Genomic DNA, 27,500 nt, shown 5'->3' with positions numbered 1-27,500 from the left:
CAGTCATATACAGTCTGGGGGGCAACGGAAGCTCTGATCACGAGTAAAATTTAAAGCGGAGGTGGAGCCTCCTCCGCCACCACTTCCGTTTCGTCTTTACAGTCGCGCACAATCATACTAATATAAATATAAATCATCTATAGGCATACAGTGACGTAGAGTCTGGGGTGGTGGGGGGTGTGCCTGTCCCTTGTACACATGATGCAGATCAGGCATTGAAAGGCTAATCTGGGTGCTTGTTTTCACCTGCCTATCTATAGGCTGGCAACAGCGATGCCTGCAGCCTGCCGTTGAAACCTTCCGCGGTCCCTGCAGCGACAGTTCTACAGAACCTGCCGTGGCGGGACAGGACTATATAGCCTGCAATCATGGCATTTAAAACACGCTCTTCTGTTTATAATCTAGAGACAAATAAGTGTTTAGAACCTAAACGCTTGCGGTTTAGCGTGAAAAGAAAACCATGAGGATGATGAAAACATTTAGTCTCTGTAGGCATTCATACAGTAGCTTTCCCTCCATGGTCACTCACCTGTACACGACTCCCTTCCGGTGGAGGAAGAACAGGCCCACGGCGATCTCCGCAGCGTAGAACCTGCCAGGCGGTGGAACACAGATTTATGATGATAACGGTACAGCACGTGTTGTTCATGGTAGCATGTTTATGTGTACCCATGTGAGCATGGGGTGTTCTTACACAGCCTGAGGCTCCTTGAACTTGCCCACACGCTGGATGTGGTACATCAGGTCCCCTCCGTTAATGTACTCCATCACGAAGTACAGTCGGTCCTGGAAGGCAGAGGAACGTTAGAACACAATGACTGTCTTGATACAGACGACGCACGTTAGAACACAATGACTGTCTTAATACAGACAACGCACATTAGAACACAACGACTGTCTTAATACAGACAACGCACATTAGGACACAATGACTGTCTTAATACAGACAACGCACATTAAAACACAATGACTGTCTTAATACAGACAACGCACATTAGAACACAATGACTGTCTTGATACAGACGAGGGACATTAGAACACAATGACTGTCTTAATACAGACAACGCACATTAGAACACAATGACTGTCTTAATACAGACGACGCACATTAGAACACAATGACTGTCTTAATACAGACAACGCACATTAAAACACAATGACTGTCTTAATACAGACAACGCACATTAGAACACAATGACTGTCTTAATACAGACAAGGAACATTAGAACACAATGACTGTCTTGATACAGACAACGCACATTAGAACACAATGACTGTCTTAATACAGACGACGCACATTAGAACACAATGACTGTCTTAATACAGACAAGGCACATTAGAACACAATGACTGTCTTAATACAGACAACGCACATTAGAACACAATGACTGTCTTAATACAGACGACGCACATTAGAACACAACGACTGTCTTAATACAGACAACGCACATTAGAACACAATGACTGTCTTAATACAGACGACGCACATTAGAACACAATGACTGTCTTAATACAGACAACGCACATTAGAACACAATGACTGTCTTAATACAGACAACGCACATTAGAACACAATGACTGTCTTAATACAGACAACGCACATTAGAACACAATGACTGTCTTAATACAGACAACGCACATTAGAACACAATGACTGTCTTAATACAGACGAGGGACATTAGAACACAATGACTGTCTTAATACAGACGAGGAACATTAGAACACAATGACTGTCTTAATACAGACAACGCACATTAGAACACAATGACTGTCTTAATACAGACAACGCACATTAGAACACAATGACTGTCTTAATACAGACGACGCACATTAGAACACAATGACTGTCTTAATACAGACGACGCACATTAGAACACAATGACTGTCTTAATACAGACAAGGCACATTAGAACACAATGACTGTCTTAATACAGACGACGCACATTAGAACACAACGACTGTCTTAATACAGACAACGCACATTAGAACACAATGACTGTCTTAATACAGACGACGCACATTAGAACACAATGACTGTCTTAATACAGACAACGCACATTAGAACACAATGACTGTCTTAATACAGACAACGCACATTAGAACACAATGACTGTCTTAATACAGACAACGCACATTAGAACACAATGACTGTCTTAATACAGACGAGGGACATTAGAACACAATGACTGTCTTAATACAGACAACGCACATTAGAACACAATGACTGTCTTAATACAGACGACGCACATTAGAACACAATGACTGTCTTAATACAGACAACGCACATTAGAACACAATGACTGTCTTAATACAGACAACGCACATTAGAACACAATGACTGTCTTAATACAGACGACGCACATTAGAACACAATGACTGTCTTAATACAGACAACGCACATTAGAACACAATGACTGTCTTAATACAGACAACGCACGTTAGAACACAATGACTGTCTTAATACAGACAACGCACATGAGAACACAATGACTGTCTTAATACAGACAACGCACATTAGAACACAATGACTGTCTTAATACAGACGAGGAACATTAGAACACAATGACTGTCTTAATCATAGACTGTAAAAAATATGGACAAAGCGTTCCGCGGGTCTAACGTGGACGTAAAATGAAGCCTGTTTCTATGTGTCAGTCCTTGCCATGGAGGCAGCCATTTTTCTATATCCGGGCCCAGGCCCAGCTGGCCCATTGGCTGGCCCAGACAACGAGGCGGGACTTCCCCCTTCTTCTTCGTTGGTTTTTATTTTGACTCGAGTGGGTGGGGGATCCCGTTCATAGACTGTAACGGTAGCCACGCCCCTCAGAACATGCGCGACTTTATGGTCATTTTTTTAATGAATGGGACCATAATTTTCCAAAAAGAATATTATGACATTAGAAATGAGACTTTAAACTAGTGACTGGAAGAAAAAAGTATTCATGATACTTAAGGTAATACAGTCTAGGTGAAGTTGGGCCAAAATACATGGACTTCTATGGGGATATGGGTTTTTTTGAGCCCAATGACAGCGCCACAACAGGCCATTATATGAACTTTCATTTCCTTAGTGGCTTCACAAAATATCCGTCTGACTGCCCCTCTGGTCTTAATACAGACGAGGAACATTAGAACACAATGATTAATCAGGGATGGAGCTTGATAACAGATACATTATCAGATAACTACTCTTCTTCTTATACTACTTACTACTACACTAAACAACAACCACATAGTGCACATATACATACCACAGTCTGGAAGCAGGAGTGCAGCATGGTGAGGAAGGGAGGCTTGTCTCTCTGCGCCAGGACTCTCTTCTCCACCATGGTGCACTCCACGTCGTCGTCCTGGATCACCACGTCCTTCTTCAGGATCTTGACGGCGTACAGCTCCTCCGTGGACTTCATCTCCGCCAGCATCACCTGCATGTGGGAGCGGCGGAGGGCAGAGAATGAATGCCTATACGCGGGTACACTGGACACAGCGGAGATGGTATCTCAGCGTGCGTGTGCGTGTGTGCGTGTAGGAGGGCTCATCTGGTATAAGAGTGCATAGTGCATAAGGCTACAGTCATTCCCACAGATCTCCTGTCTCTGTTCACTGTCTCTGTTAAAAACAAAAACCGAAATGGCCACAAAACAAAAAACATCTCGTAGACTTCCCAGAATTTACATTAGTTGATTAGTACGCACCGTTGGACAAAGATGTCCTTGGTAGAATTCTATCCGATATCAACACAATAAAAGACCTCTATACCTATAGTAGTCCATCTCAAATTGACCACCTTGTTGATATATAGGGCTGTATTTTGCGTGTCTTAAGTACCAGGTCTTATACCCTAACTTGAGTAAACTAAAGACCTGGAGGCGTGATCAATGCTCTTTGGCCACTCAGAATAGCCAAATGGCATTGATCCTTCAGGTCTTTAGTTTACTCAAGTTAGGGAATAAGACCTGGTACTTAAGACACGCAAAATACAGCCCATAGTGTCACAGGCTCACTTCAAACGACACTTGACTATGTTGCTCTTCAGAGAAAGAAAGTAATAAAGCAACAGAGGCTATAGCCCATAGCATAGCCCATAAGACCCAATTACTAATACTGAATGTCAAATGTCCAGGTTTTCTTCAGAATATGTATGACAATCACTATGGCACAGGAGTCCACTATAGTCAGTGTTGGGTAACCAACACTACGTAACGTAATATATTCCGTAATATATTACCGGAATACGGTAACTTGTTATATAATATATTATACTTAACAAAAACATTTTAATATATTCTAAAAATATTTCTGTATTACTGCGTTACTTGTATGTATTACTGTATTACTTTCTGTCTGTCTGTCTCGTTGCCCGTGGCTCTGTCTTGTGACATTATGTGACAACTGCAGAAGTTAAAGAATTACGTATTATTATTATTATACCCACTAATAGTTCTCAGGTCTGGTGTTTGTCCTCTTCTTTTCTCAGTCGTGTTTTCAAATGGATTTGGCTATAGGCGGCCGTTTGGCCTCGCCTTATGGTAGATACGCCACTGGTCTACGAAATGTTTATAATTATACTAAATATTGAATTGTTCGATGTGAGCAAAAAAAAAATACTGTAATAGTAATAGTAATATTAATGTATTACTCTTGCTCAGACAGTAATATGTAATACAATAATATTACTTGACAAATTAAGGTAATAAGTAACAAGAAATATATTCCAAATATAAAGTAATATACCCAACACTGACTATAGTCTATAGTACTAGTGGCTCTCAAGTGTTTTATTCGAAAAGTTCGAATGGAACCAAATGGACGCGTATAAGGGTGCATTTGGTAACCGTTCCATTTGGTAACAATGTCAGAGTTACAGACCCGTTATGGTCATTCAGGGCTCTCTATTCACGTGTTTCTGGTAATAATATTGTCCAAAAATGGAATGTTGACAACAAAATGTCCACCTACAACAAAGACACACCATGGCGACGACCCCACTGAGCATATCATGCAGTGGTGTGTGTGTGTGTGTGTGTGTGTGTGTGTGCTGCAGTGCGGTGTGGTGCGGTGGTGGTCTCACACGGTCTCCCCCTCACCTTGCCGAAGCTGCCCTTCCCGAGCAGGGCCAGGAAGTGGAAGTCGCCGAGTCGAACCCGGTCCGTGTTCCCCGACGGCGGCACGCTGAAGCGCCGGTGGTCCGACGGCGTGATGACCTTCTTCCCGTGGCCGAACTTGGCTTTCTGCGTGGCGGGCGGGGGGCGGGCGACACGGGGACACATAACGCGGTTAGAACAACACATCCTATATAGACTGGAGTCAAGGTATATACGCTATATATATATACTGCTGGAATATGCATCCTATATACATTAACCCATTCTGACCTGAGATCAGATTCTAAAAATGTCTTCTACATCCTGACAGTTTTCATTCTGACCTGAGATCAGATTCTAAAAATGTCTTCTACATCCTGACAGTTTTCATTCTGACCTGAGATCAGATTCTAAAAATGTCTTCTACATCCTGACAGTTTTCATTCTGACCTGAGATCAGATTCTAAAAATGTCTTCTGAATCCTGACAGTTTTCTGAAAAAGCTATGTTTCTACGTCAGTCGTTCTTCGATTTTTTTCAAAAATAGCAGACCTACAAGCTCGTAGCGCGCCACTCGGTGGCGCGCTATGAGCTTGTAGATCTGCTATTTTTCAATAGGTAAAGCATAACATGATGCCAACACCAAAAGAGGTTCCCGTTCAGAACAGTGGTTCCCAAAGTGGGGATAGCTATAGCTAAATTAGAGAAAGTTATAGGAACCCAAATGGACCCTTATGGGTCTGTAACTCAGAGAGTGTATACGAATGGAACCAAATGGACCCCTATAACAGGTCCATTTGGTTCCATTTGTACACTCTCAGGAGTTAAATTAACAGTGGGTTTTACAATATAAATTGGGGTTTAATACCAGAGATAGAAACGGTCCCTGGACCCCACTTTCATTGAATTTTCCCTGCCTGTACTGGGCGTATAGATCTATACGATCATTTCCACAAGGTAATTTAGCTTTTATTGATTAGGCTATACGTACTTGACTTGTGTGTTTGTGTTATTGATTATAAGCAAGGCCCCAGGTGTGATGCCTGCCCTGACAGATGTAGTCACTTCGACCACAAATGCCCCAAGAAACTATATAGCTAGCCTATAGCCACCGAGTTTGCTGCGCTCTGGGGAAACACTAGAGCAGCTGAATTCTTTGTTTTGATCAGGTGTGGAGTGCGTTTGAACCACGGCTATAGAAGGCCGTTTCAACCAATCAGATTGCTTCCTCGAAACGACCTGTTGTATAATAAGTTAAACATATATTGTCTCTCAAGACAGACTGTTGACTCACACCAAGGTGTCGCTGTTTTCCCGAATATTGTTGTGATGTTCAGATCCCATTGTTGAAGTCCAGAAACCCAGCGGTTTTGTCCACTCAACAAAAGAGAGCCCATCACGTCCAGTTTAACCCATTCTGACCTGAGATCAGATTCTAAAAAATGTCTTCTACATCCTGACAGTTTTCATTCTGACCTGAGATCAGATTCTAAAAAATGTCTTCTACATCCTGACAGTTTTCTGAAAAAGCTGCGTTTCTATGTCAGTCGCTCTTCGATTTTTCAAAAATAGCAGACCTATACAAGACCTATGAGCTTCTAGATCTGCTATTTTTCAAGGTCAATGTCCATTATTTTATCCACAGAAATACCCTTTGATGAGATTTCGCCCTTCAGACCCAAAACTTGTTTTTAGAGTGTTTTGTTGTTTTGTCGAATAAGCTTTTGAGCGAAGTGTTACGCTCTCAAAGAGTTAAAGGTCTATATATATGGGTATACATTTGGTTACCAACTCTTTCATTAAAGTTTAACCGGGGACCACCAGGAACCCCCCTCTATAGGACCACTGGTGATCCCTGGACCACTGCAGAACCCCTGATCTAGAGCAATGATTACTATTGCAATATCTATGCCGTTTTAATTTTTAACAAAAAATAAGGTTTCTGTGGCCTGACTTTGATCTCGCCTGAGGCACGATTGAGCTTACCTAAAAACATTATGGCCTGCAGTATAGTCTTGTACAAAAGATGAATTACGTTTAGTGTAATTTCTTAATTTCATATTAGTGCATTACGTCATTTGCCCCAACACAAGGAGTTAACAACATGGCAGCATACAGACAAAAGATGCATTTCTACATGAACACAGAGTGAGCAGACACACACTGCAGTCTGACAGTTATAGGACAGTGCTGCCACCGTGTGGAGAAATGTGGCATGCACACAGAGGATGTGTGTGTGTACAGTTACATCACGCACGCACGCACGCACTATTGTGATATATATATATCCCATTATATATTCACACGGAGTTAAGGGTGCGTCAGTGATTGGCCGTCCATGCGGTCCTTCTATTGGTCGAGACTAGCGACAGACAATAGAGGGCGGGGCTGAAGACCACAGTATCAGCCAATGAGGAGCGGGTGCCAGACAGTCCTGACCAATGACGGTGCATTGATGGTGGTGAGGATGGAGACTCAACCTGCCTGAGTGCTCTATACCAATTTACTAACAACGCTGTGTGTGTGTGTGTGTGTGCGTGCGTGCGTGCGTGCGTGCGTGCGTGCGTGCGTGCGTGCGTGCGTGCGTGCGTGCGTGCGTGCGTGCGTGCGTGCACATGTGTGTGTGTGTGTGTGCGTGCGTGCGTGCGTGCGTGCGTGCGTGCGTGCGTGCGTGCGTGCGTGCGTGCGTGCGTGCGTGCGTGCGTGCGTGCGTGCGTATGCGTATGTGTGTGTGTGTGTGTGTGTGTGTGTGTGTGTGTGTTTCTGTCTGTGCCACACCGGAACACAGTGGTGTATAGTATATAGAACGACCGAGAGCCTTTGTTAGTAAATCTGATTCATTTGTGGAAAAACCTCCACAAACAATCATCCTACTGGGTGAGAGAGAGACATGTATGGTGAACAGAGAGAGAGAGAGAGAGAGAGAGAGAGGGCTACCTTGAGATAGTGGATATTTAACTGGCAGGCCTATAGAAAGAGAGAGGGAAGAAAGAACTCGTCCGTTAGTCAAGTCGTCGACCGACTGTGTGTTCCGTATAGAAGTGGTTTGGTCGACATGAGGAACAGGTGTTTGTAATCCCACTGTGTCCCGTTGTTGTTCGTTTGTTTTGTACCTATAGCCGGCAGTATTTTAGAGAGTAGACTCGAGCAAAAAGTCACCCGAACTGAATGAACCGAAGCTGCACATATAAACAGATTTTTCCACTGTGGAGATTACATCAATGGATTATGTAAACATGAGAGACTATAGCCCAGTTTATATTATACAGACAGGACAGTTAACCATTTTGGACTGAGGTCGATAAAAAAAAAAGGAAAAAAAAGGCTTCTAAATCCTACATTTCTCGGAAAAAACCCATGTTTCTGTGTCAGTGGTATATACTCAACCTTTTTCATGTCAAGGACCACCCAGAATTATCTCTATTGGGCCACGGACGGACCCCCACCTCTCAAAATATGTAGTTCCAGGGACCAATATTTTAGTTAAAAATGTTCGCTCTGAACTATATATTCAAAGATTTGCGCCACATTTTCACGCGTTTAATTAAAAAAAATAGCAGACCTACAAGCACTATGAGCTTGTAGATCTGCTATTTTTCAAAAGCTAAAGTAGAACAGAATGATTAAAACACGCCCCCAAAATGGGTTTTAATCAGGGGGGATTGGATAAAGGCCAGGATGGTTTTGCTTAAGGAACGATCTGTTCTTTTAAGAGGGAGCAATATTATCCACCGGAAGTTTCCAAGATGAAGTTTCCATGATGGAGAGACAAGAAAATGGAACAGATTTTGTTTAATAAACTCTGTGAGAAAATGGCTTGGAGCTGCGCGCGCGCGCGTGCGTGCGTGCGTGCGTTGCGTGCGTGCGTGCGTTGCGTGCGTGCGTGCGTGAGTGCGTGCGTGCGTGTGTGGCCCTTGATGTCACTGACCTACTTTAGGAGACAACATACTAAACTACAACTCCCATGATCCTCCTGTCCGTTACCTCAAACTTCTGCCGCAGTTCCAGGTTGATGTCGTCCTCCTCAGGGATGGGAACGTTGTAGTACTCCCCTTCCTCCTGGTTCAACAACTTGTACCTGAGAGAGAGAGAGAGAGAGAGAGAGAGAGAGAGAGAGAGGTAATACACAAATCTTCTCTTTTTTACTTTAGTTACATTTAGTTCCGTGCTATGAGCTTGCATATCTGCTATTTTTTGAATAATCCAAGCATAAAATGACACGTGGTCCCTGATTGAATGCATGGGTCAAATGCAAATAACTCAAAGAGAAGATTGTGTGCGCATCTCAATGCCTATATTATATTTAGGCCAGGTGCTGGAAGTCAGTCATCAAGGCAAGCACCAAGGAAGAGAAAGAACATCTGCACACTATAGTTCCTATAGAGCTCTTACAAGCTTTATTTAGAGGCAACATATCATATTTACCTGATGAAGACCCTGTAGGTCGAAACGTTGCAATTTGTTGCCTCTAAATAAAGCAATGGCTTCTAATGGAGAACTGACCATCCACAGTTTATAATGGATTCTAATGGAGAACTGACCATCCACACTTTAGAATGGATTCTAATGGAGAACTGACCATCCACAGTTTATAATGGATTCTAATGGAGAACTGACCATCCACACTTTATAATGGATTCTAATGGAGAACTGACCATCCACACTTTATAATGGATTCTAATGGAGAACTGACCATCCACACTTTATAATGGATTCTAATGGAGAACTGACCATCCACACTTTATAATGGATTCTAATGGAGAACTGACCATCCACACTTTATAATGGATTCTAATGGAGAACTGACCATCCACAGTTTATAATGGATTCTAATGGAGAACTGACCATCCACAATTTATAATGGATTCTAACCCATTCTGAACGGGAACCCACTTTGGTGTCAGCATCATGCTATGCTTTAGCTATTGAAAAATAGCAGATCTACAAGCTCATAGCGCGCCACCGAGTGGCGCGCTACGAGCTTGTAGGTCTGCTATTTTTGAAAAATCGAAAAACGACTGACATTTTTAGAATCTGATCTCAGGTCAGAATAGGTTAATCAGACCAGTGTGTTGTCCAGTGGAAACCTCGTATGAATCTGATCTCAGGTCAGAATGCATGGGCTAATGGAGAACTGACCATCCACAGTTGGGGGCCTTGAGCAGCTCCGACACGCCGAAGGACATGGAGCCCATGAAGTCGTTCCTGGTGGTGCGGTCCCAGTCCCAGATCTCGATGGACAGACGGCGGTCCTTGTCCGACGCCTTCAGCTTACTGTGGTCGTGCGAGCGAGCACGCACACACACACACGCACACACACACACGTATGGACAAGTCACTAAACCGCATGAACCCTAGCGTACAGTCCTTATTCTTGCCTTGATTGATGCTATAGCGAATCAGCGATTGACAAAAAATAGGATACAAATATCATACATACAGACATGACTTGGTCAGTGGCTCTAGTGTTTTACACACACACACACACACACACACACACACACACACACACACACACACAATTTACAATTTACAATTTAGGCATTTAGCAGACGCTCTTAATCCAGAGCGACTTACATTAAGCAAGAACAAAAAAGCATGGGAATACATCACATAAAGACATTTATCATGAAACATGCGTAAGCTAAGAAAGTAACAGTGGAATATCTATAATGAAACTATACATATAAGCTATACATCTATACTACTATGCTACACATATGTACTGTGACGTGCTATGACTACATACAATGCACTTATGTGTTTACATAACATGCTATAAGTCTGTATCAAATGCTATCTAAGTCTACAGAATTGCTATCTAAGGGGGTGGGGTAGGTGCTATGGGCCATGATGGAGTCTGAAAAGGTGGGTTTTCAGACTACGGCGGAAGATTGGGAGTGATGCTGCAGTTCTGACTGCAATGGGAAGTGCATTCCACAGTTTTGGAGCCAGAAGGGAGAAGAGTTTGGGACGTGTGGAGTGTTGTCCCGGCGTTTTTAGTGAGGGTACTTCCAGCTTCCCTGCGTTGGCTGATCTGAGTGCGCAGGGAGGGTTTGTAGGGTTCGATCATACTTGCAAGATATGGGGGAGCCATACCTTTGGTTGCTTTGAATGCCAGCATCAGAGTTTTGTATTCTGTGCGGGCAGCGACCGGGAGCCAGTGGAGGGAGCGGAGCAGGGGGGAGACATGTGAGAATTTTGGCTGGTTGAAGACCAAGCGAGCTGCAGCATTTTGGATCAGCTGGAGAGGCTTAAGTGCACATGCTGGTAGGCCAGTAAGGACACACACACACACACACACACACGCACTCACAAGGTGAAGGACTCGTTCCAGGTGGGGTTGAGGGAGGAGCGGATGGTCCTGGTCTTCTGTTTGGTCTCGTTCTTGGGGTCCGGGATGAGCTTGAGTTTAACGTACGGGTCCGATAAACCGTTAGGGTCCATGGGAATCAGGTTTCTGGCTTCACCCACTGGAGAGAGACACAGGAAGAGAGGGAGAGAGAGAGAGAGAGAGAGAGAGAGAGAGAGAGAGAGAGAGAATTTGTAATTAAACGAATTAAATTAAACTGAAAACAGAAACATTAAGTTGGCAGTACAGTACTTTGGACACAGCTATTCCACGATGTCCGAAAAAAAAGAATTTTGAGGAAATAATTCAATTAGCATAACACCCCAAAGCCCCATTAAATTCAATGCAATTCAATGCATTTCATTGAGGGCTTATAGGGGAAATAGCCAATAATGCGCTTTTGCACAAAATAACACCTCTTTGTTGGGGGCGTATAACAACTACAAATAAAGGTATAAAGAAAGCCTTCTAGCATGGACTTCTCCTTTAAGACAGGAACGCAGCCCCGCCCCCTAGCTCCCATCATGCAATGGGAGAACAGCCATGGTGACCCCACAGTGGAGTCCTGCCGGTCCCTGCAGGTCATGACAATCTCTCGAGGACCCCAAAATGGGAGCTGAACATCATGGCCCTCCTGAAGAAGAAGGCCCATGCAGCAGAGGCTGTATATATATATATACTTCCTCCGGAGGCTGAAGAAATTCAGGCTGCCGCAATCGAGGCTCACGATGGTTCAACTCTATATACACACAGCCATTTATGGAGTCCATCCTCACACACCTGCGGTGCAGCTGCAGCTGCTAAAGATCTCACCATGAAGCTGCAGCGGGTGATTGGCCCTGCACGACTCCAGCTGGGCTCTGAAGAGAGCAAGGGGAAGATTATGGCCGGCCGGCCCCTCATCCAACCCTGGCCACGGCCTCCTCACCCTGCCTGCTCCCCTCTGGGAGGAGACTGCGGCTGCCGAAGGCTATTATACGAAAGCCCGCAAACAGACAACGTTTTTTTCCCCCTCAGCTGCCTGCCAGGCTGCTCAATCAATGACTCTGGCTTCCCTTCCACCCCAGTGCCTCCTATATATAGTGACACCCGCACTTTAAACACCGGCAACATTGATGCACTATGAACTATAACTCTATACTATACTGTTGGTATTTGTGGAAAAAAATAATTGAATGCACTCATATTAATGTCAAAGCAAATTCCTGTGTGTGTGTGTATACACAATGGCAAATAAAGGTATCTGAATCTGAATCAAGCCAGAGATTCCACAACGTTTTTTTTGTCGGGTGCCATGGCAACCTTAAATACTGTTGTAACCAAGACAACGAGTTCCATCATCATCACGTCTTCTATAGCTAATAGTGTGATAAACAAGATAGGAGAGAGAGAGAGAGAGAGAGAGAGAGAGAGAGAGAGAGAGAGCTGCTGTAAAGGCCACTCTGCTTGTCTTATAAGGAGTGGAGACACAATAGACGCTGTTATCACACAGCAAAGGAGGAGGCATGGACACACACGCACGCACACACGCACGGACGCACGCACGCGCGCACGCACGCACGCACACACACCGCAAATCGACTCGCTGTTCCATGTGGTATATGTGCCTTAACACTAGGCCATTGCATTGGCCTCGGGCGAACAAAGAAGCGCTCCTCAACAGTAAACACAATGTTACGCACCACCTCTCTGCATAATGTTTACAGTAAAAATAAATAAATAAATAAAAAAGTAAAGAGAGGAAAGTATATAGGCCGGCAGGCCGGCTTTGGCATCACAGAGCCTCGTTAACTAAAATGTCCCATAGTCGCTGCTGCTGTGAAGTTAATTCTTCAAACTGAGACTCTGTTGTGAAGAATACAATCATCTAATTATGCACAATGAAACAGGGAAATACACACGCGCACGCACACACATGCACGCACGCACACACTTGAATCCAATGATCAAGAGATAATAATTATATAATATCCGTGCCTGCAGTGTGGAGGGGGGGGGGGGGGGGGGGGGGTCTTTCTTTATTTTGTGCTGGCAGTTTTTTAACTCTGCTTCTAAGTTCTTTGGCACATCCACGCAATGTCCAATAGATGGCAGTGTTGGTCTCCGTTAAAAAAAATGTGCCTAGACCATGCATGCGCTGTCAAATTAGTACTTTATTGTTATTCTCCTGTTCAGTGTGTGCTGTGATCGATTTCTGGAGCTCCGTTGATGAATTGTGTCTCATGTAAGAGTGCTATTACAGTACATTTCAAGCACAGACTCAATACAGAGACTGTTAACTGTGAGTGGACGACCCAATTAAGCATTACACTTGTTTACAACATGCAGGGTCCACCTTGTTCAATTCATCAAAACATTTAGAGAGGTACAAATAGACCCTTCTATATAGTTAAAGAACAGAACAGGAATTCATCATAAAGGAAGCAAAATGGGAAAAGAAACATATGCAGTGAGGGGAAAGGGGGGGGGGCGGTGGTGGGGGGGATTCAGATTTTACAGGGGCCAGTTTCAAATTGCAGCCGTCCGTAGGTGCCCTTTGATTCGCATGTCTTAATGATTGTTGGTAGGGCGTTCCACATTTTGGTGGCATATACGAGCGAAAATAATTTAGTCCCTTGTTTGTGCCGAATCTGGGTTGTACATGGTTCGTTGCACTCCCACTGGTGTTGTGGGTGTGGACTACATCACTATTGGAATTGTAAGTGTTTACTTTAGACCTGTTCTACACCAACTGCATTGGAGTCTGACGCACGCTTCGTATAAACCCATGTATAGGCCTGACGTCGAAATAAATAAAAAGTCTTCTGAAAGAACATAAATTAAAAGATTTGTGCCACATTTTCACGATAAAAATAAATAAATAGCAGACCTACGTACAAGCTCATGAGCTTGTAGATCTGTTATTTTTCAATAGCTAAAGTATAACATAATGCTTATAGTTAAAACACCAAAACTGGTTCCCGTCCAGGATAGATATACAAAACGACCTAAATGTATTACTTATCTTCATTTCTCATTTTTCCCCCAAACGTGTTGACCTTTGTGAAAGCTATTCCCAGAATCTTCATAAGCCGCCCGTCATCAATCACCATCACCACAAAAGGCCACACATTCACATTCACATTCAAATATGAAATAAAATGTTGTCTGAAACCGATATATTATTTTGATGTAGATTGATTGATTGATTACTTTTTTTAACACTTTGCAGAAAAAAGCACAGTTTTTTTTTTCTCTCTACACACCCTCCGCCAACCTGGGGAGAGCAACGGAATTAACTCATGCTCCCTTCATGCCTGAGTGTCCAAGTTGTTCCTTTGCACCTGACAGGGGGGAGTTTCCCTGGTTGGACGTAGCGCGTGGAAGGAACACGTTATTCCAACCAGTTCCTTTCCCCTCCATCAGGCGCCCCGGCTGGCCAGGGGGAGGCAGTTTAGAGACCAGGATTACTGCATGTTTTTGTGAGGGTATCTACCCTAGGGGACACGGGGAGAACATGCAAAAAGCACAGTTTAATATAAGGTCTATCAGCTAAAAGGATTTAAACCCAAGAAAGCCTATATGGCTTCGTTTCCTTTAGGGTCCTTCATACACAATTCATCGAAATAACATAAATATTGCAGACACCGACATGATGACCAATTATTAACTCTTTGAGAGCCGCCTTGTGGCCATTGGAGGTAGTTCTCTCCCGGCCTCGCGGACTGAGAGAAGAAGAAACTGCTAATGTTAGCATTAGCTCGTTTCGCCATGCAGAAACGGCAGTATGTCGATCGCGATGCGGTGCAAATTCACAAATCAGATCCACACATCGGATGTTTCGGGTCAAAACCACGGACAGCGCTCGTATAGTTTCAGAGAGAAGAGCGAGGGAAACATCCTATTTTTTAAATGGGACCCTTCCCCCTATGGGATGCGCGCGTGGCCTGGTGCTGGGGGTGTTGCCTATAGCAAGCAACCGGGACAGGGCTAAAAGTTGCATGGTTTTCAGCTAAACGTTTTCATATAGCGATAAAAGACGCGATATCAAGTCTTCGGCAGTCAAAAACCGTGTCCAAATCTGTAGTGTATATGCATGCGCAGCACCTGCTAATGTTAAACACACACACACACACACACACACACACACTCTCCCAACTATGGCAAGGTATCAGTCATCGCCATGGTGATGATGACATCACCACATAAAAGCCGGTTCAACGGGGCTGTCGAAATACTAATGAGATTCAGGCAAACGCACGTGTGCACGCACGCACGCACACGCATGCACGCACACGCACGCACGCACACGCACGCACGCACGCACGCACGCACGCACGCACGCGCACACACACACACACACACACAGTAACTTCATCAGTGGCCATGGACAATCTCATGTAAGTCGTTGCTTAGATACAACGAGAGCCCTCGTTTTACACTTTCCTCGCTCGTTGAGATATAAAACGTGTGTGTGTGTGTGTGTGTGTGTGTGTGTGTGTGTGTGTGTGTGTGTGTGTGTGCGTGCGTCTGTGTGTGTCTGTGGGTGCGTGCGTGCGATAATTAAAAGGTAAACATGGGGCTGTGCAAACGTCTAAAGCAGAAGCGTGGCTTTAGGCCTCATTCACATAGAAGACTGCACACGCAAGAGACACACACTCGTGTGTGTTCTACAGCTCGCAATGCGAGTCACATGGTTTGAGTCACAGAGCACAGCCATATGCAACGCAACAAGTGTGTGTCTCGTCAAACTGACGAGACTCCCGTTTGGAAAGGCATTGCGAGCCCTGCAGGCATGCACACAGAACAGAAGACACAGGAGGAGTGTCGACTCTTCTTGTGTGTGTATTATATATGTGAATGAGGCCTTTGGGGGTGGCTGGCTTGTCACGTCTCACAGACTGTCTGTGCGCGCCGTCACTGCAATAAGTGTGCATTACAGTGCTGTACAGTATATGCATCATAAAGTCCCAAATATAGGATTGATGGCGGTTCTAAGTCCTAAGAGTTTTCTAGGAAACCTATTATGTTTCTATATGTGTGCGGCGCTCAACCTTTTTCATGTCAAGGACCCCCAGAATTATCTGTATTTTGGCCCTATATAGACTCGCATATGAAAATAATGGTCCTCAGAAGCAAAGATGTGAGTTTAAAACGTTTGCTCTGAAAGAATGTGTATATATTCAAAGATTTGCTCACGATTCTTCCAAAGATAATTGCAGGATCTACAGTACAAGCTCATTTTTCAACAGCTGTGTTGTTTCAAAAAAAATGTATGTTGTTTAAAAAATATTGAACCAACGGAAAGTAGTAGTAAAAAGTGCTTTGGACAAAACCTCTTAACTCCATTGGAGCCTCAAAATGTCTGCTAAAGCAACTAACTCCACCACCTCTCCCCCTCTCGTGGAAGTAATTGACAATATATAAAGTTACGCCAAGGTTTATTAGGTCGGAGGTTATGAGGTGATGTTCTTCCTCTTTTGCACTAGGTATGTTGGTGTGTGTTTTTTTTTAATGTTGTACGCGTCACTGTGTGCATTTGTTGTCCTGTATTGTGTAATGTATTGTATTGTATTGTATTGTATCTGTATGCTCCAGGGCCGGTCCTTGGGGTCCAAGACAAATTTCTTCCTTGGGAGACAAAATAAAAGAAACCTTGACCTTGACCTTGAACTCCGATGAGGCAGTATTGCTTTGTTTTTAAAAATATATACGATTTTCTTAATTTCCTAAAAAAATTATATTTTTCATTTTCTGAAAAATTAACTTTTTTTTGTATATATTTCTAAAATAATGTAGCACTTTTGCCCCTTTTTTGCGTCTCTTATATAATAGGGTTGTACCTCTTTGTGGATTCATATTGTATTTTATTTTATTAGGTATTCTGGAGGATAAACATGGATGTATATTACTCTGTCTGTATTATATAATTCTATTCCCGTCTCTTGGTCAGTTCCCACTTGTGAAAGAGATTTCTGTCTCAATGTGTTTTTTTTACTGGTTAAATAAAGGTTAAATAAAAAATAAAGTCTATGCCATTCATGTTCAATGTAAAGCCAGTGACATGAAGATACAAAGATACAACATCTGGCGTTTTTAGCTGCTGCAGCTGCAAAAAAAGCTATAGTATAGAGCTATAGTTGAAAACTAGAGCAGTGGTTCCCAAACTTTTTCATGTCAAGGACCCCTTAAATCGGATAATATTAGCCCGCGGACCCCCAATTGAAAACATATGCCAGAGGAACGCCCATAAGATGAGATTTGTATTACGGTTCAAGCAGTGATTCTCAACCGTTTTCATTTCAGGCACCCCCAGTTGGACCTGTTTTAGACTCAATGTAAATTTAACTCTGAGAGTGTACAAATGATACCAAATGGACCTGTTAGGGTCTGTTTGCTGTTTGACATGAAATCGTTATTTACGTTATTTGTTATTCGCCTGCACCGGGTACTTAAAAAAAAACGGCTTTAATTGTCAGAATTCTCTCCAGCTGGGCCTCTCCCTCATGTCCATCCATCTGCTCTCTCAAAACAAAAAAAATCTGTGCGTTTGGTTGTTCTTAGTACATGTATGTTGTTTTTGAATACGGAAAATGGTGTTGATCTCAGGCTGCCCCACACACACACACACACACACACACACACACACACACACACACACACACACACACACACACACACACACACACACACACACACACACACACACCTTTTAATACGCGAGGGTTACATTTATTTTCCATTACGGCAGCTTCTAAGCACAGAGGTCGCCTGACCTCCTGTTGCACACAATCTGTTCAGATTCAGTGAGCCGTGTCAACAACTAAGATACTATGATTAAAGCTTACACACCGTGTCCATTAGGCGTTAAACACCGTAAAGCTCATGGCCTCCCTATTTTGAGCATGTCATTATTGGTATATAGAATTCTGCAAAATATAAAAAATAAATACAAATTCTAAAATGTTCTGCGTTCTATGAAACGTTCCTCTCCTATACCCCGGATTTGAACCTGCGGTTTCCTGTGCTGATTTTTTTTTTTTAATCATTGAGCCAATAGAGCCTGCCTGCTTGCTCAGGGGAGAACTTGAATCCTGACCATCAGGTCAAAATGCACAGGAGACATGGCGGCTCTTCTACATAGACTTCTATTGGCGAATAGGGACACCGGGAGTTTCCGGAATGCATTGGAGTCTATACTATATGGGCGAGCGAGTACATGAATGTTTTCTGCACCCTTCAATGTCGGCAACTCTGTCTATACGCTATGGCTCTGGGGTGAACTATACCCCTATAATTTAAACGTTTTGCTCACCAGAATCAACTCTTGTACGGCCCCCCCCAACCCCTCTCTCTCTCCCCCTTTCCCATCACCACAAGCAAACCCCAGACGCTTCTTGACATTGGCGTGGCTATAGTTGTATAATTGGGTATATATCGACAGCATGGCGCCACATACAGAGGACGGGCCCTCATGGATGCATTGGGGCAGGAAATGTGCAGCACATCTCCGGAGCGTCTGCCTGGACTCCCCAGAGGATTAACCCATTCTGACCTGAGATCAGATTCATACGAATGTTTCCACTGGACACACACTGGTCTGATGAACCCATTCTGACCTGAGATCAGATTCTAAAAATGTCAGTCGTTCTTCGATTTTTATCAAAAATAGCAGACCTACAAGCTCGTAGCGCGCCACTCGGTGGCGCGCTACGAGCTTGTAGATCTGCTATTTTGCAATAGCTAAAGCATAACATGATGCTATAACACCAAAACGGGTTCCCGTTCAGAATGGGTTAATGATTTTTTTTTTTTGTGTGACCCTGTGGCCTATACTGTATAGCTTATTCCTCTCGGTATAGTAAATACCTGTCTGGATCGTTATAGGTATAGTGTTGAAAATGGTATCAGTGAGCGATATAAAATGCCCGTTCGCCATCGCTTATATAACAACCTCCGCGGCCAATTAGTTGCCATGATTCCGTACCTCCGAGAGACTGCGGCGGCTTTTCTCTGAAGAAAAAATAACAGCATGCTGTACTGAAATATAAACTGCGCCGCTCACAACCCAAAGGAAATAACACACACACACAACACACTGTGAGCTTCTATCTATAAATGAGCTATTTTCGGCAGAGACGTTTAAGAGTAGAGGAAAAACTGTCCGGGGACCTAATACAGAGCCCTGGGGGACTACTCCGGTCAACTAAGTACAGGCTTCAATAGATCAGGCATGGCTGACTGGAACAGAGGGTTATCAGTATTACAGTATGTACTGTATAGTACTGTAGTGGACCATGGAGGAGCAGCAGCCTCGGCATCTTAATGAGAACAACAACAGGGGACCTTATTATAGCCTGCCGCACCTGACCCCTATAGAGTTGACGACCTATCAGGCTCATGCAAATAAGGCTAACATTAGGCACGTTATGTAGACAGACCCCAGGTTCATTTGTAGACCTGGCATTTCAACACACACACACACACACACACACACACACACACACACACACACACACACACACACACACACACACACACACACACAGGCGTTTCAATATACAGATGTTTTTTTTATAGACGTTACTGTTTTAGACTAAATATAAGTTGTTATATTTAAGTTATATAATTTGTTTTGGACTTCAAGTTGCCCTTTTCCCCAGATTCATGAATCCCAAGTATACACCCTTTATTTATACCGGCCGACGACAATTAAGGTTAACCCGATAACATGCCGTGAGTATCTCGCTTTATATTCAATACCAGTTGAACCGTCGCATTCAATTTATTTAACGTGATTTGACGCTGCATAGTGTATATCAGCAGCAGGACGTTTCAGAGAAGGTTATCAATGTTTTATCATAAAAAAAGCTGTTTTCTCGTACGTGTGTGTGTGTGTTTGCGTGTGCGTGTGTGTGTGTTACTCAAATCTGCTATTGAGTCAAATGTCATATTGTGACCCCAGCCCTGCTCAGGCAGTCAGTAGACCGTTTTATAGGGCTGTTGTTGTTGTTGTTACCCCCATGTTGAGGTCCAGCCAAAACCCTATGCCCTGGTAACTTCCCACACACACACACACACACACACACACACACACACACACACACACACACACACACACACACACACACACACACACACACACACACACACACACACACACACACACACACACACACACACACACACAAGCCAGGAGCTATTAAATGAATCACAGTATACTACGGTATAGTGCTCATACAGTCTCTGGCAGCAGCAGCAGCAGCAGCAGCAGCAGCAGCAGCAGGCCTGGCCTGGCCTGGCCTGGCCTGGATTTGGACACGGTCCCGGAGCCCCTCTGAGCCCCTCTGGCATCATATGACTTTGAACTTGAATCCCATGACTTTTCCATCTGATGCCTCAGATCTCTGAACTGTGTTCAGCTCACATGACGACATGAATTATATCGTTGTTATTGTTGTTGTTGGGCAAAAATTAACCTCTTATCTCCATATTTTTAACAGGTTTTTTTCTTATGTATAAGTTAATGACGCACTTGGACCGTACTAAAGCGTCGCATTAAAAAAAGTGTCAAAAGCTTAGCAGATCTACATGCACAACGCGAGGCACGAAGAGGCTCGTTTCAAGCTTGTAGATCCACTTTTTGAATTTGAATCCTGAAAATAGCAGCCGTTTGCACTCGACAGAGACGACATTAACCACATGAACACTTCTGCGTCTCTCTCTCTATACTGGGAACGTAATATAGATCAAGTGTTTTCAGCGAGACTTGGTGTTAGAGGGAGAGGAGTGAAAGGGACCCGCTGGGGGACCCCGGTCAACCAGGCTTTAACCCATTCTGACCTGAGATCAGATTAATACGAGGTTTCCACTGGACATACACACACTGGTCTGATGAACCCATTCTGACCTGAGATCAGATTCTAAAAAATGTCAGTCGTTCTTCGATTTTTCAAAAATAGCAGACCGAGTGGCGCGCTACGGGTTAGAAAATAGGGATAAAATACAAAATATAAAAACGTTTTAGAGACCTATAGGATTACTGCGTGTTTTTTGTGAGGTTACCTATACCCTATAGGGGACACGGGGAGAACATGCAAACTCCACACAGAGGGGCCCTTTCGCCAAACCCCGCCTCGGGTGTATATGGGCACTGGTGACGGGGAGGGCACGCCCCCAGCGCCCGCCCCAAAGCGTCCCCAGCGGGAATCGAACCCAGTGCCTTCCAGCTGTGAGGCGACAGCACTATACCGACTGTGCCACCGGTCCGTGCCCCCTATACATTAACATACATGAGTAAGATGACCTCATGTTGGTTATCGGTTCTAAATTAATTCATTTAAATGAACGCGTTTATAACTAGTTTCAGTGCGTTAACGAGGTGAGCAGTGTAATACTCTTCCCCCCCAGACCAGAATAGACTGAAGTGAAGCAGACGCAGTCGGAAGGGGGGGAAAGCTTTGCGGTCGCTCAGCGATGACGAACGGGGTGAGCGGAGTTCCTGACGTTCCATACATCTGAGGATAAGAAGCCAAAGACACCTGCATGGAACGCCAATAAGGCTCCATGCGTTCAGTCTTTGTTATGTTGTTAAAAGTCAAGTGTTCAGTTCTGTAAGACTGCGTGCAGGCCATCATCTGGAGGCCATGAATGCAGTGGAATATTTATCCATTAATTAATATTCTGCCAACTGCCTGTGAGAAATGACTGTAGCCCTATATGATGTGTGTTTTTTTTCTACGGGTGCATGGGTTTAAATGCCTGATGATATGTAATATCTCTGGAGGCCTTGAGTGATCCTGACTAGAGTTCTCAACCTCTGCCCGAACCCGACCTTACATACAATGTATGCCTCGGGCGTGATCAGTTAGGGCCGGGCCTTAATATTCAGGCCAGATGATAAGTTGAGAACTCTAATCCTGACAGAGCACTGGAGCACTGAATGATCCTATACCATTTTTGCATCAAACATGCATTATAGGACCGCACGCACGCACGCACGCACGCACGCACGCACGCACGCACGCACGCACGCACGCACGCACGCACGCACGCACGCACGCACTCAGACAGGTATAGTCAGACACAATGTGTCATCTTGTGTAAGAATCCTCACAGCTGTGTTGTTGTGTAGTGATGACACTTCTGCTCTGACCTTTCAGGATACAGTGTATGTGTGTACAGTATGTGTGTGGGTGTGTGTGTGTGTGTGTGTGTGCGTGTGTGTGTGTGTGTGTGTGCGTGCGTGCGTGCGTGCGTGTGCACGCACAGCATAAAATTAATTAGTTTTTTTTTCTTTCTTTTTCTACTGGATCTCTTCTCCAATTTTATGACAAACAATTTGTTTGTCATAAAATTCAGGCCGGCTGCTCACCATTCGGGTGCCCTGCTCATGAAATCTTTGTATAGTATTGCGAGTGGTGATATCTTTTATTTTTATGTTTTGCAGAATTCTACCTATAATGACATGCCCAAAACAGGGAGGCCTGAGCTACAGTGAGTGATTAATGGACACGGTGTAAGCTTCAATAATAATAATAATAATAGTTAGTTGTTGACATGACTCACAAAATATGAACAGATTGTCTGCAACAGGAGGTCAGACGACCTCTGTGCTTAGAAGCTGCCGTAATGGAAAATAAATGGAACCCTCGCGTATTGTATTAAAAAACATAAAAAAAAAGAAAAGTGAGGGGCGCTCTTATCACACAATTTGCGTCCTCACCTTCGTCCTCAATGTTTGTGCTTACACAAACCCTCAAAGCTGGACATATAGGACACCTCAAAAAAGAAAACTGGATTTTCTAGTCAGGTCACATTTATTTGTATAATAATATTATGCCTTAATTACTGTCAAGGGCTTTTGGCCCTGGCCCTCAATCAAAAAAGCAAACAAACGTCTAAGTATGATCTGGCGGGGAAGTGAGGGAACACAAGGGACTCAAAGACAGTCAACACAGGTGATTGGCTGGGAGACTAACAGGGCACAGGTGGAGAGAACTAGGTTAGACAAGACATGCAACAGTAACTGGAAACAGTAGGACATCACTACAGAATATAAGTATACAACAGAGAGAGATCGACAGCCCTAAAGGTTTAATTTTCATTTGTTTTTCGTTATTATTTTAGCCCCAAGAAAACCCCAGAACTTTGAACATTCAGTGGACTTTCTGTGGTCTGGACTTCTCTGGGGTTTGGAAGCCTTTTTACAAACAAAATTAAGCCATCGTCAACAACGCGAATGCTTTGTTCATGAGGGAGCAGAGGGGTTGGAGGGGTGTGTGTGTGCGTGTGCGTGCGTGCGTGCGTGATGTAACGACAGACAGACAGACCGACAGACAGACAGGTTCATCTCTCGGCTCCTGTCCACTTTGTCCGCTAATGTAACAGACAGAGAGCCTGGTTGCCATGTCAACAATACTGTGTCAACATACACACAAGTCCAGTCTGACATGGTCTGAGAGGCAGACCATGGTGCATGCACGCACGCACGCACGAAAGGCAGAAGATAGAACCCAAATGCAAGAAGTGCACAAGCAGGAAAGTTCTAATTAACATATTATTTATTAATTCAAACTAAAGTAAAGCTTACAAAAATACAAAGTTTGCAAGCAGAAAATCAGGAAAGCAAAAACGTTAAACTGCTCAAACAGAAAACTTGAAAAAGTGCCCTTCTGGGCACAGGTCTCCACCAGGAGGATAGGGGTGTGTGTGTGTGATGCTTGGCCTGTTGTAGCGCCACCATGAGGCTGATTAGATAACTGTCAAGTGGCATTTCTTCCAAAGCCCAGTGGGAATATGCATGCACAGTTTCACCACAATCGGACGCTGCGTTGAGTAGTTGCGGCGATTTGTACAAAACGGGTACTGAAAAGTTTAGAAGCCAATCGTAGCCAATGAGGGTGGCTTATGAGTAATCAAACAAACCAGTCTTGATCACATGGCTATGGAGAGCATGTGTAGCGATTTGCGTGCAATTTGGATAAAATCTGAAGGAGTAATATTAGAAAATGTGTTTTACATATGCCGGCCTCCTGGATAAAGAGCAGATGTGAAAAATTCCAGGCAAAGGTTTTTCCTTGGCCTCTAGAGAGTTGGCATACAAAGTTATCCACAGATTCGTGCAGTTAGAGGTAAAAAAAAACTTTTCGGCCAGTGAGGCTGAGTTGAAAATGTTCACGTGGCATTTCTTCCTCGGCCTAGTGGGAATGTGCGTGGACAATTTCACGGAAATCAAACGATGTGTTCATGATTTGCAGCATTGTGTTTGAAACTGAGCACTCCTGCAAACTTTGGAAGCCAATCTTAGCCAATCAGGAAGGAGAAATCTGAAAGACCCGTTTCGTTGAATGGCTCTAGAGAGACTGTGTACCAATTTGCGTGATGTTTGGACAAAATCTGTAGGTGTACTGTCCAAAAACTTGTTTTGCACAAAGCGGCCTCCTGGTGGCGCTATAACAGGCCGTTCTGGAAATTTTGGGGCAAAGGTTCATCGTTGGCATCCAGGGAGTGTGTGTGCAAAATTTGGCATCGACCGGGTTAACGGTGCCGGAGATTAGCTGTTCACAGACGGACGGACACACACACGGACACACGGACACATGGTCGGACGGAGTGCAAAACATACTCTCTCCCCATGCCTTCGGCCTGGTGGAGACAATAATCCATTATTAAATAGGGAGCAGGTTGATTAGATTATAGTGTTCACAGGTCTGTGGGCAATGAACTGCTGCAGGGCTGATGAGGGAGTGGGGACAGGTGGACAGGCGGACATGGAGAGAACAAGGTCTGTATACTATAGAGAGACAGACCATGATAGTACCTCCCTCTCAAGGGACGGCTTCCAGACGTCCCACCACGCTGGCTTGCAGGGGAACAGAGCAGGGTGCGGGTGGAGGGGATCTGGACTGGAGGAGGGGAACTGAGGCTGAGCAGGTATAACGTCAGGTGGGCCTCCAGGACGATGATGATGCGAGGCGTCATAGGCGGCTGAGACGAGACCGAGATGCCATCATGGTGGCCGGAAGGAACCTTGGAAGTGACGCCGGGTATACAGTATGCCGCAGACTGGAGGTCAACAAACCCCAAGCCTGATTGGCTGGAGATCAAGGCTTGTGAGCAGGCTGGGAAACAGGCTGGGTGCAAAGTGGGTTGAAGAGGAGCAGACTTTATAGGAGGGCCGGCCGACATTACATTCCCATCTGGTCTTTGCCACCAGTCTGGCAAAGATCAGGGTCCGTCTTCCAATAAATGGAGAGGGTTAAAATCGTCCCTATATAGTGACTCCAGAATCCTCTCAAGAAAAAGGAAGGCAGGAATAATGGCCATCTGGCCATGGCTGACCTCTCCAGTTTGGTTCAAACAAGCAACGCGACCAAAGTCCTGCAGAAAACGAACTATGAAAAGCTTTGGCTCTGCTGGGTTCATATTACGGCCAGTACATTCTTGCAGAAGACAGAACCCAAGTGCCAGAAGCCACAAGCAGGGAAGTTCAAATTAAAGTATTTATTAGTGCAAAGCAAACTAAAGTACAGCTTGTACACAAATACAAAGTTTGCAAGGAGAAAATCGGGAAAGCAAAAAGCTAAACTAGTCAAACTCAAACCACCTGGTTTTAACCAGCCACACATCTCAGGAGCCAGGGGTGCGTTTTAACCAGCCACACATCTCAGGAGCCAGGGGTGAGTTTTAACCAGCCACACATATCAGGAGCCAGGGGTGAGTTTTAACCAGCCACACATCTGAGGATCCAGGGGTGAATTTTAACCAGCCACACATATCAGGAGCCAGGGGTGAATTTTAACCAGCCACACAAGTTGTCAGACTGTTATTACGTGGGACACACACACACACACACACACACACACACACACACACACACACACACACACACACACACACACACACACACACACACACACACAATGTCTTTCTCTGAAGGCAATTCACCTTGCCAGTCAATCAGGTCTGCCAGTGGTTAAGATGTTATTGGCGTTCCACCCCGCTGGGCTGAAACTAAATTACTGGAACCCTGTCCATATAAATACTAGTATGTGTGTGTGTGTGTGTGTGTGTGTGTGTGTGTGTGTGTGTGTGTGTGTGTGTGTGTGTGTGTGTGTGTGTGTGTGTGTGTGTTCATGAGACAGCGAAAGACTAAGGGGAGAGAAGAGAGAGAGAGAGAGAGAGAGAGAGAGAGAGCGAGAGAGCGAGAGAGCGAGAGGTCACTCAGTAACCAAAGGGCATTTACACTGTGCGGTGGTCAACTCCAGGTGCTGCTACTGACTGACAGGGTCATTTGGTGGTGTTGAAAAGAGTACACACACACACACACACACACACGCACACCCACACGCACACACACACACACACACACACACAAATTATGAAAGTGTTTGTGAGAGTTGACCGCATCGATGCCGCCTTGCACACACTCCAGGTTGTTGCTGCGTTGCTATTGCTTTGTATTTCTCATTTAGCTATTTTCTCATTATTAGATATATCAACACGTCAATGATATTACCGTATAGTTCATATAGTATTTAAGTGTATAAACTTTATACAAAACGTTTTAAAGTGAACACGTATGCTGGCACTGCATGGGAACTGGGTTTTATGCTAACAGCTATAGCGGTAGAGATATAGCTAAGTATATTTTGACAGCGGCGGGCCGTATACCCTTTGAAAAGGAAGGAGGTTTGGCCGGCCCTTGCGGTATACATACATTGTGTGTATCCCGAGAGAAGACAATATGCACCCACTGCACACAAAATGAAGTGGAAACCGAGCTACACTTCCTAACCATCTGTCCATTGTACCAAGACATCAGAGACACATACTTCCCACAGATTACAACCACACACAGAGATTTTGAAAACATGACCAATGACAAAAAAACTCCCATATCTGCTGGGCGAAGTACAACAATGTGCAAACACAGCAGCAAGATTTGTGAGTTGCTGTGATAGGAGAAGGATATAAAATGGAACACAACCACCCTAAAGACTAATCATTGTGTATATTCCTGCACTATACCTGCATTGAGTGACCTTGGTACATAGAATTTGATCTATTGAAGATTCTGACCT

At 44.3% G+C, this 27,500-nt stretch overlaps 1 protein-coding gene across 1 annotated transcript in view; it reads right to left on the bottom strand.

The window, feature by feature from the left end:
* The window catches only part of prkcab (protein kinase C, alpha, b), a 201,909-nt gene that overhangs the window by 12,293 nt on the left and 162,116 nt on the right, over positions 1-27,500 (bottom strand). Inside the window, exons 6-12 of the mRNA XM_080776670.1 lie at positions 11,401-11,557; positions 10,224-10,358; positions 9,069-9,162; positions 5,088-5,231; positions 3,252-3,425; positions 695-786; positions 530-592 (exon numbers count right to left, since the gene is read on the bottom strand). Of these exons, the coding sequence (XP_080632796.1) occupies positions 530-592; positions 695-786; positions 3,252-3,425; positions 5,088-5,231; positions 9,069-9,162; positions 10,224-10,358; positions 11,401-11,557 (859 nt within the window). The remainder of the gene's footprint in view (positions 1-529; positions 593-694; positions 787-3,251; positions 3,426-5,087; positions 5,232-9,068; positions 9,163-10,223; positions 10,359-11,400; positions 11,558-27,500) is intronic.

The sequence above is a fragment of the Protomyctophum bolini genome (assembly GCF_963924005.1).
Source record: "Protomyctophum bolini genome assembly, chromosome: 11".
NCBI classification, from domain to species: Eukaryota; Metazoa; Chordata; class Actinopteri; order Myctophiformes; family Myctophidae; genus Protomyctophum; species Protomyctophum bolini.
The sequence above is the reverse complement of the archived record's forward strand: the minus strand, read 5'-3'. Positions and strand labels throughout refer to the sequence as shown.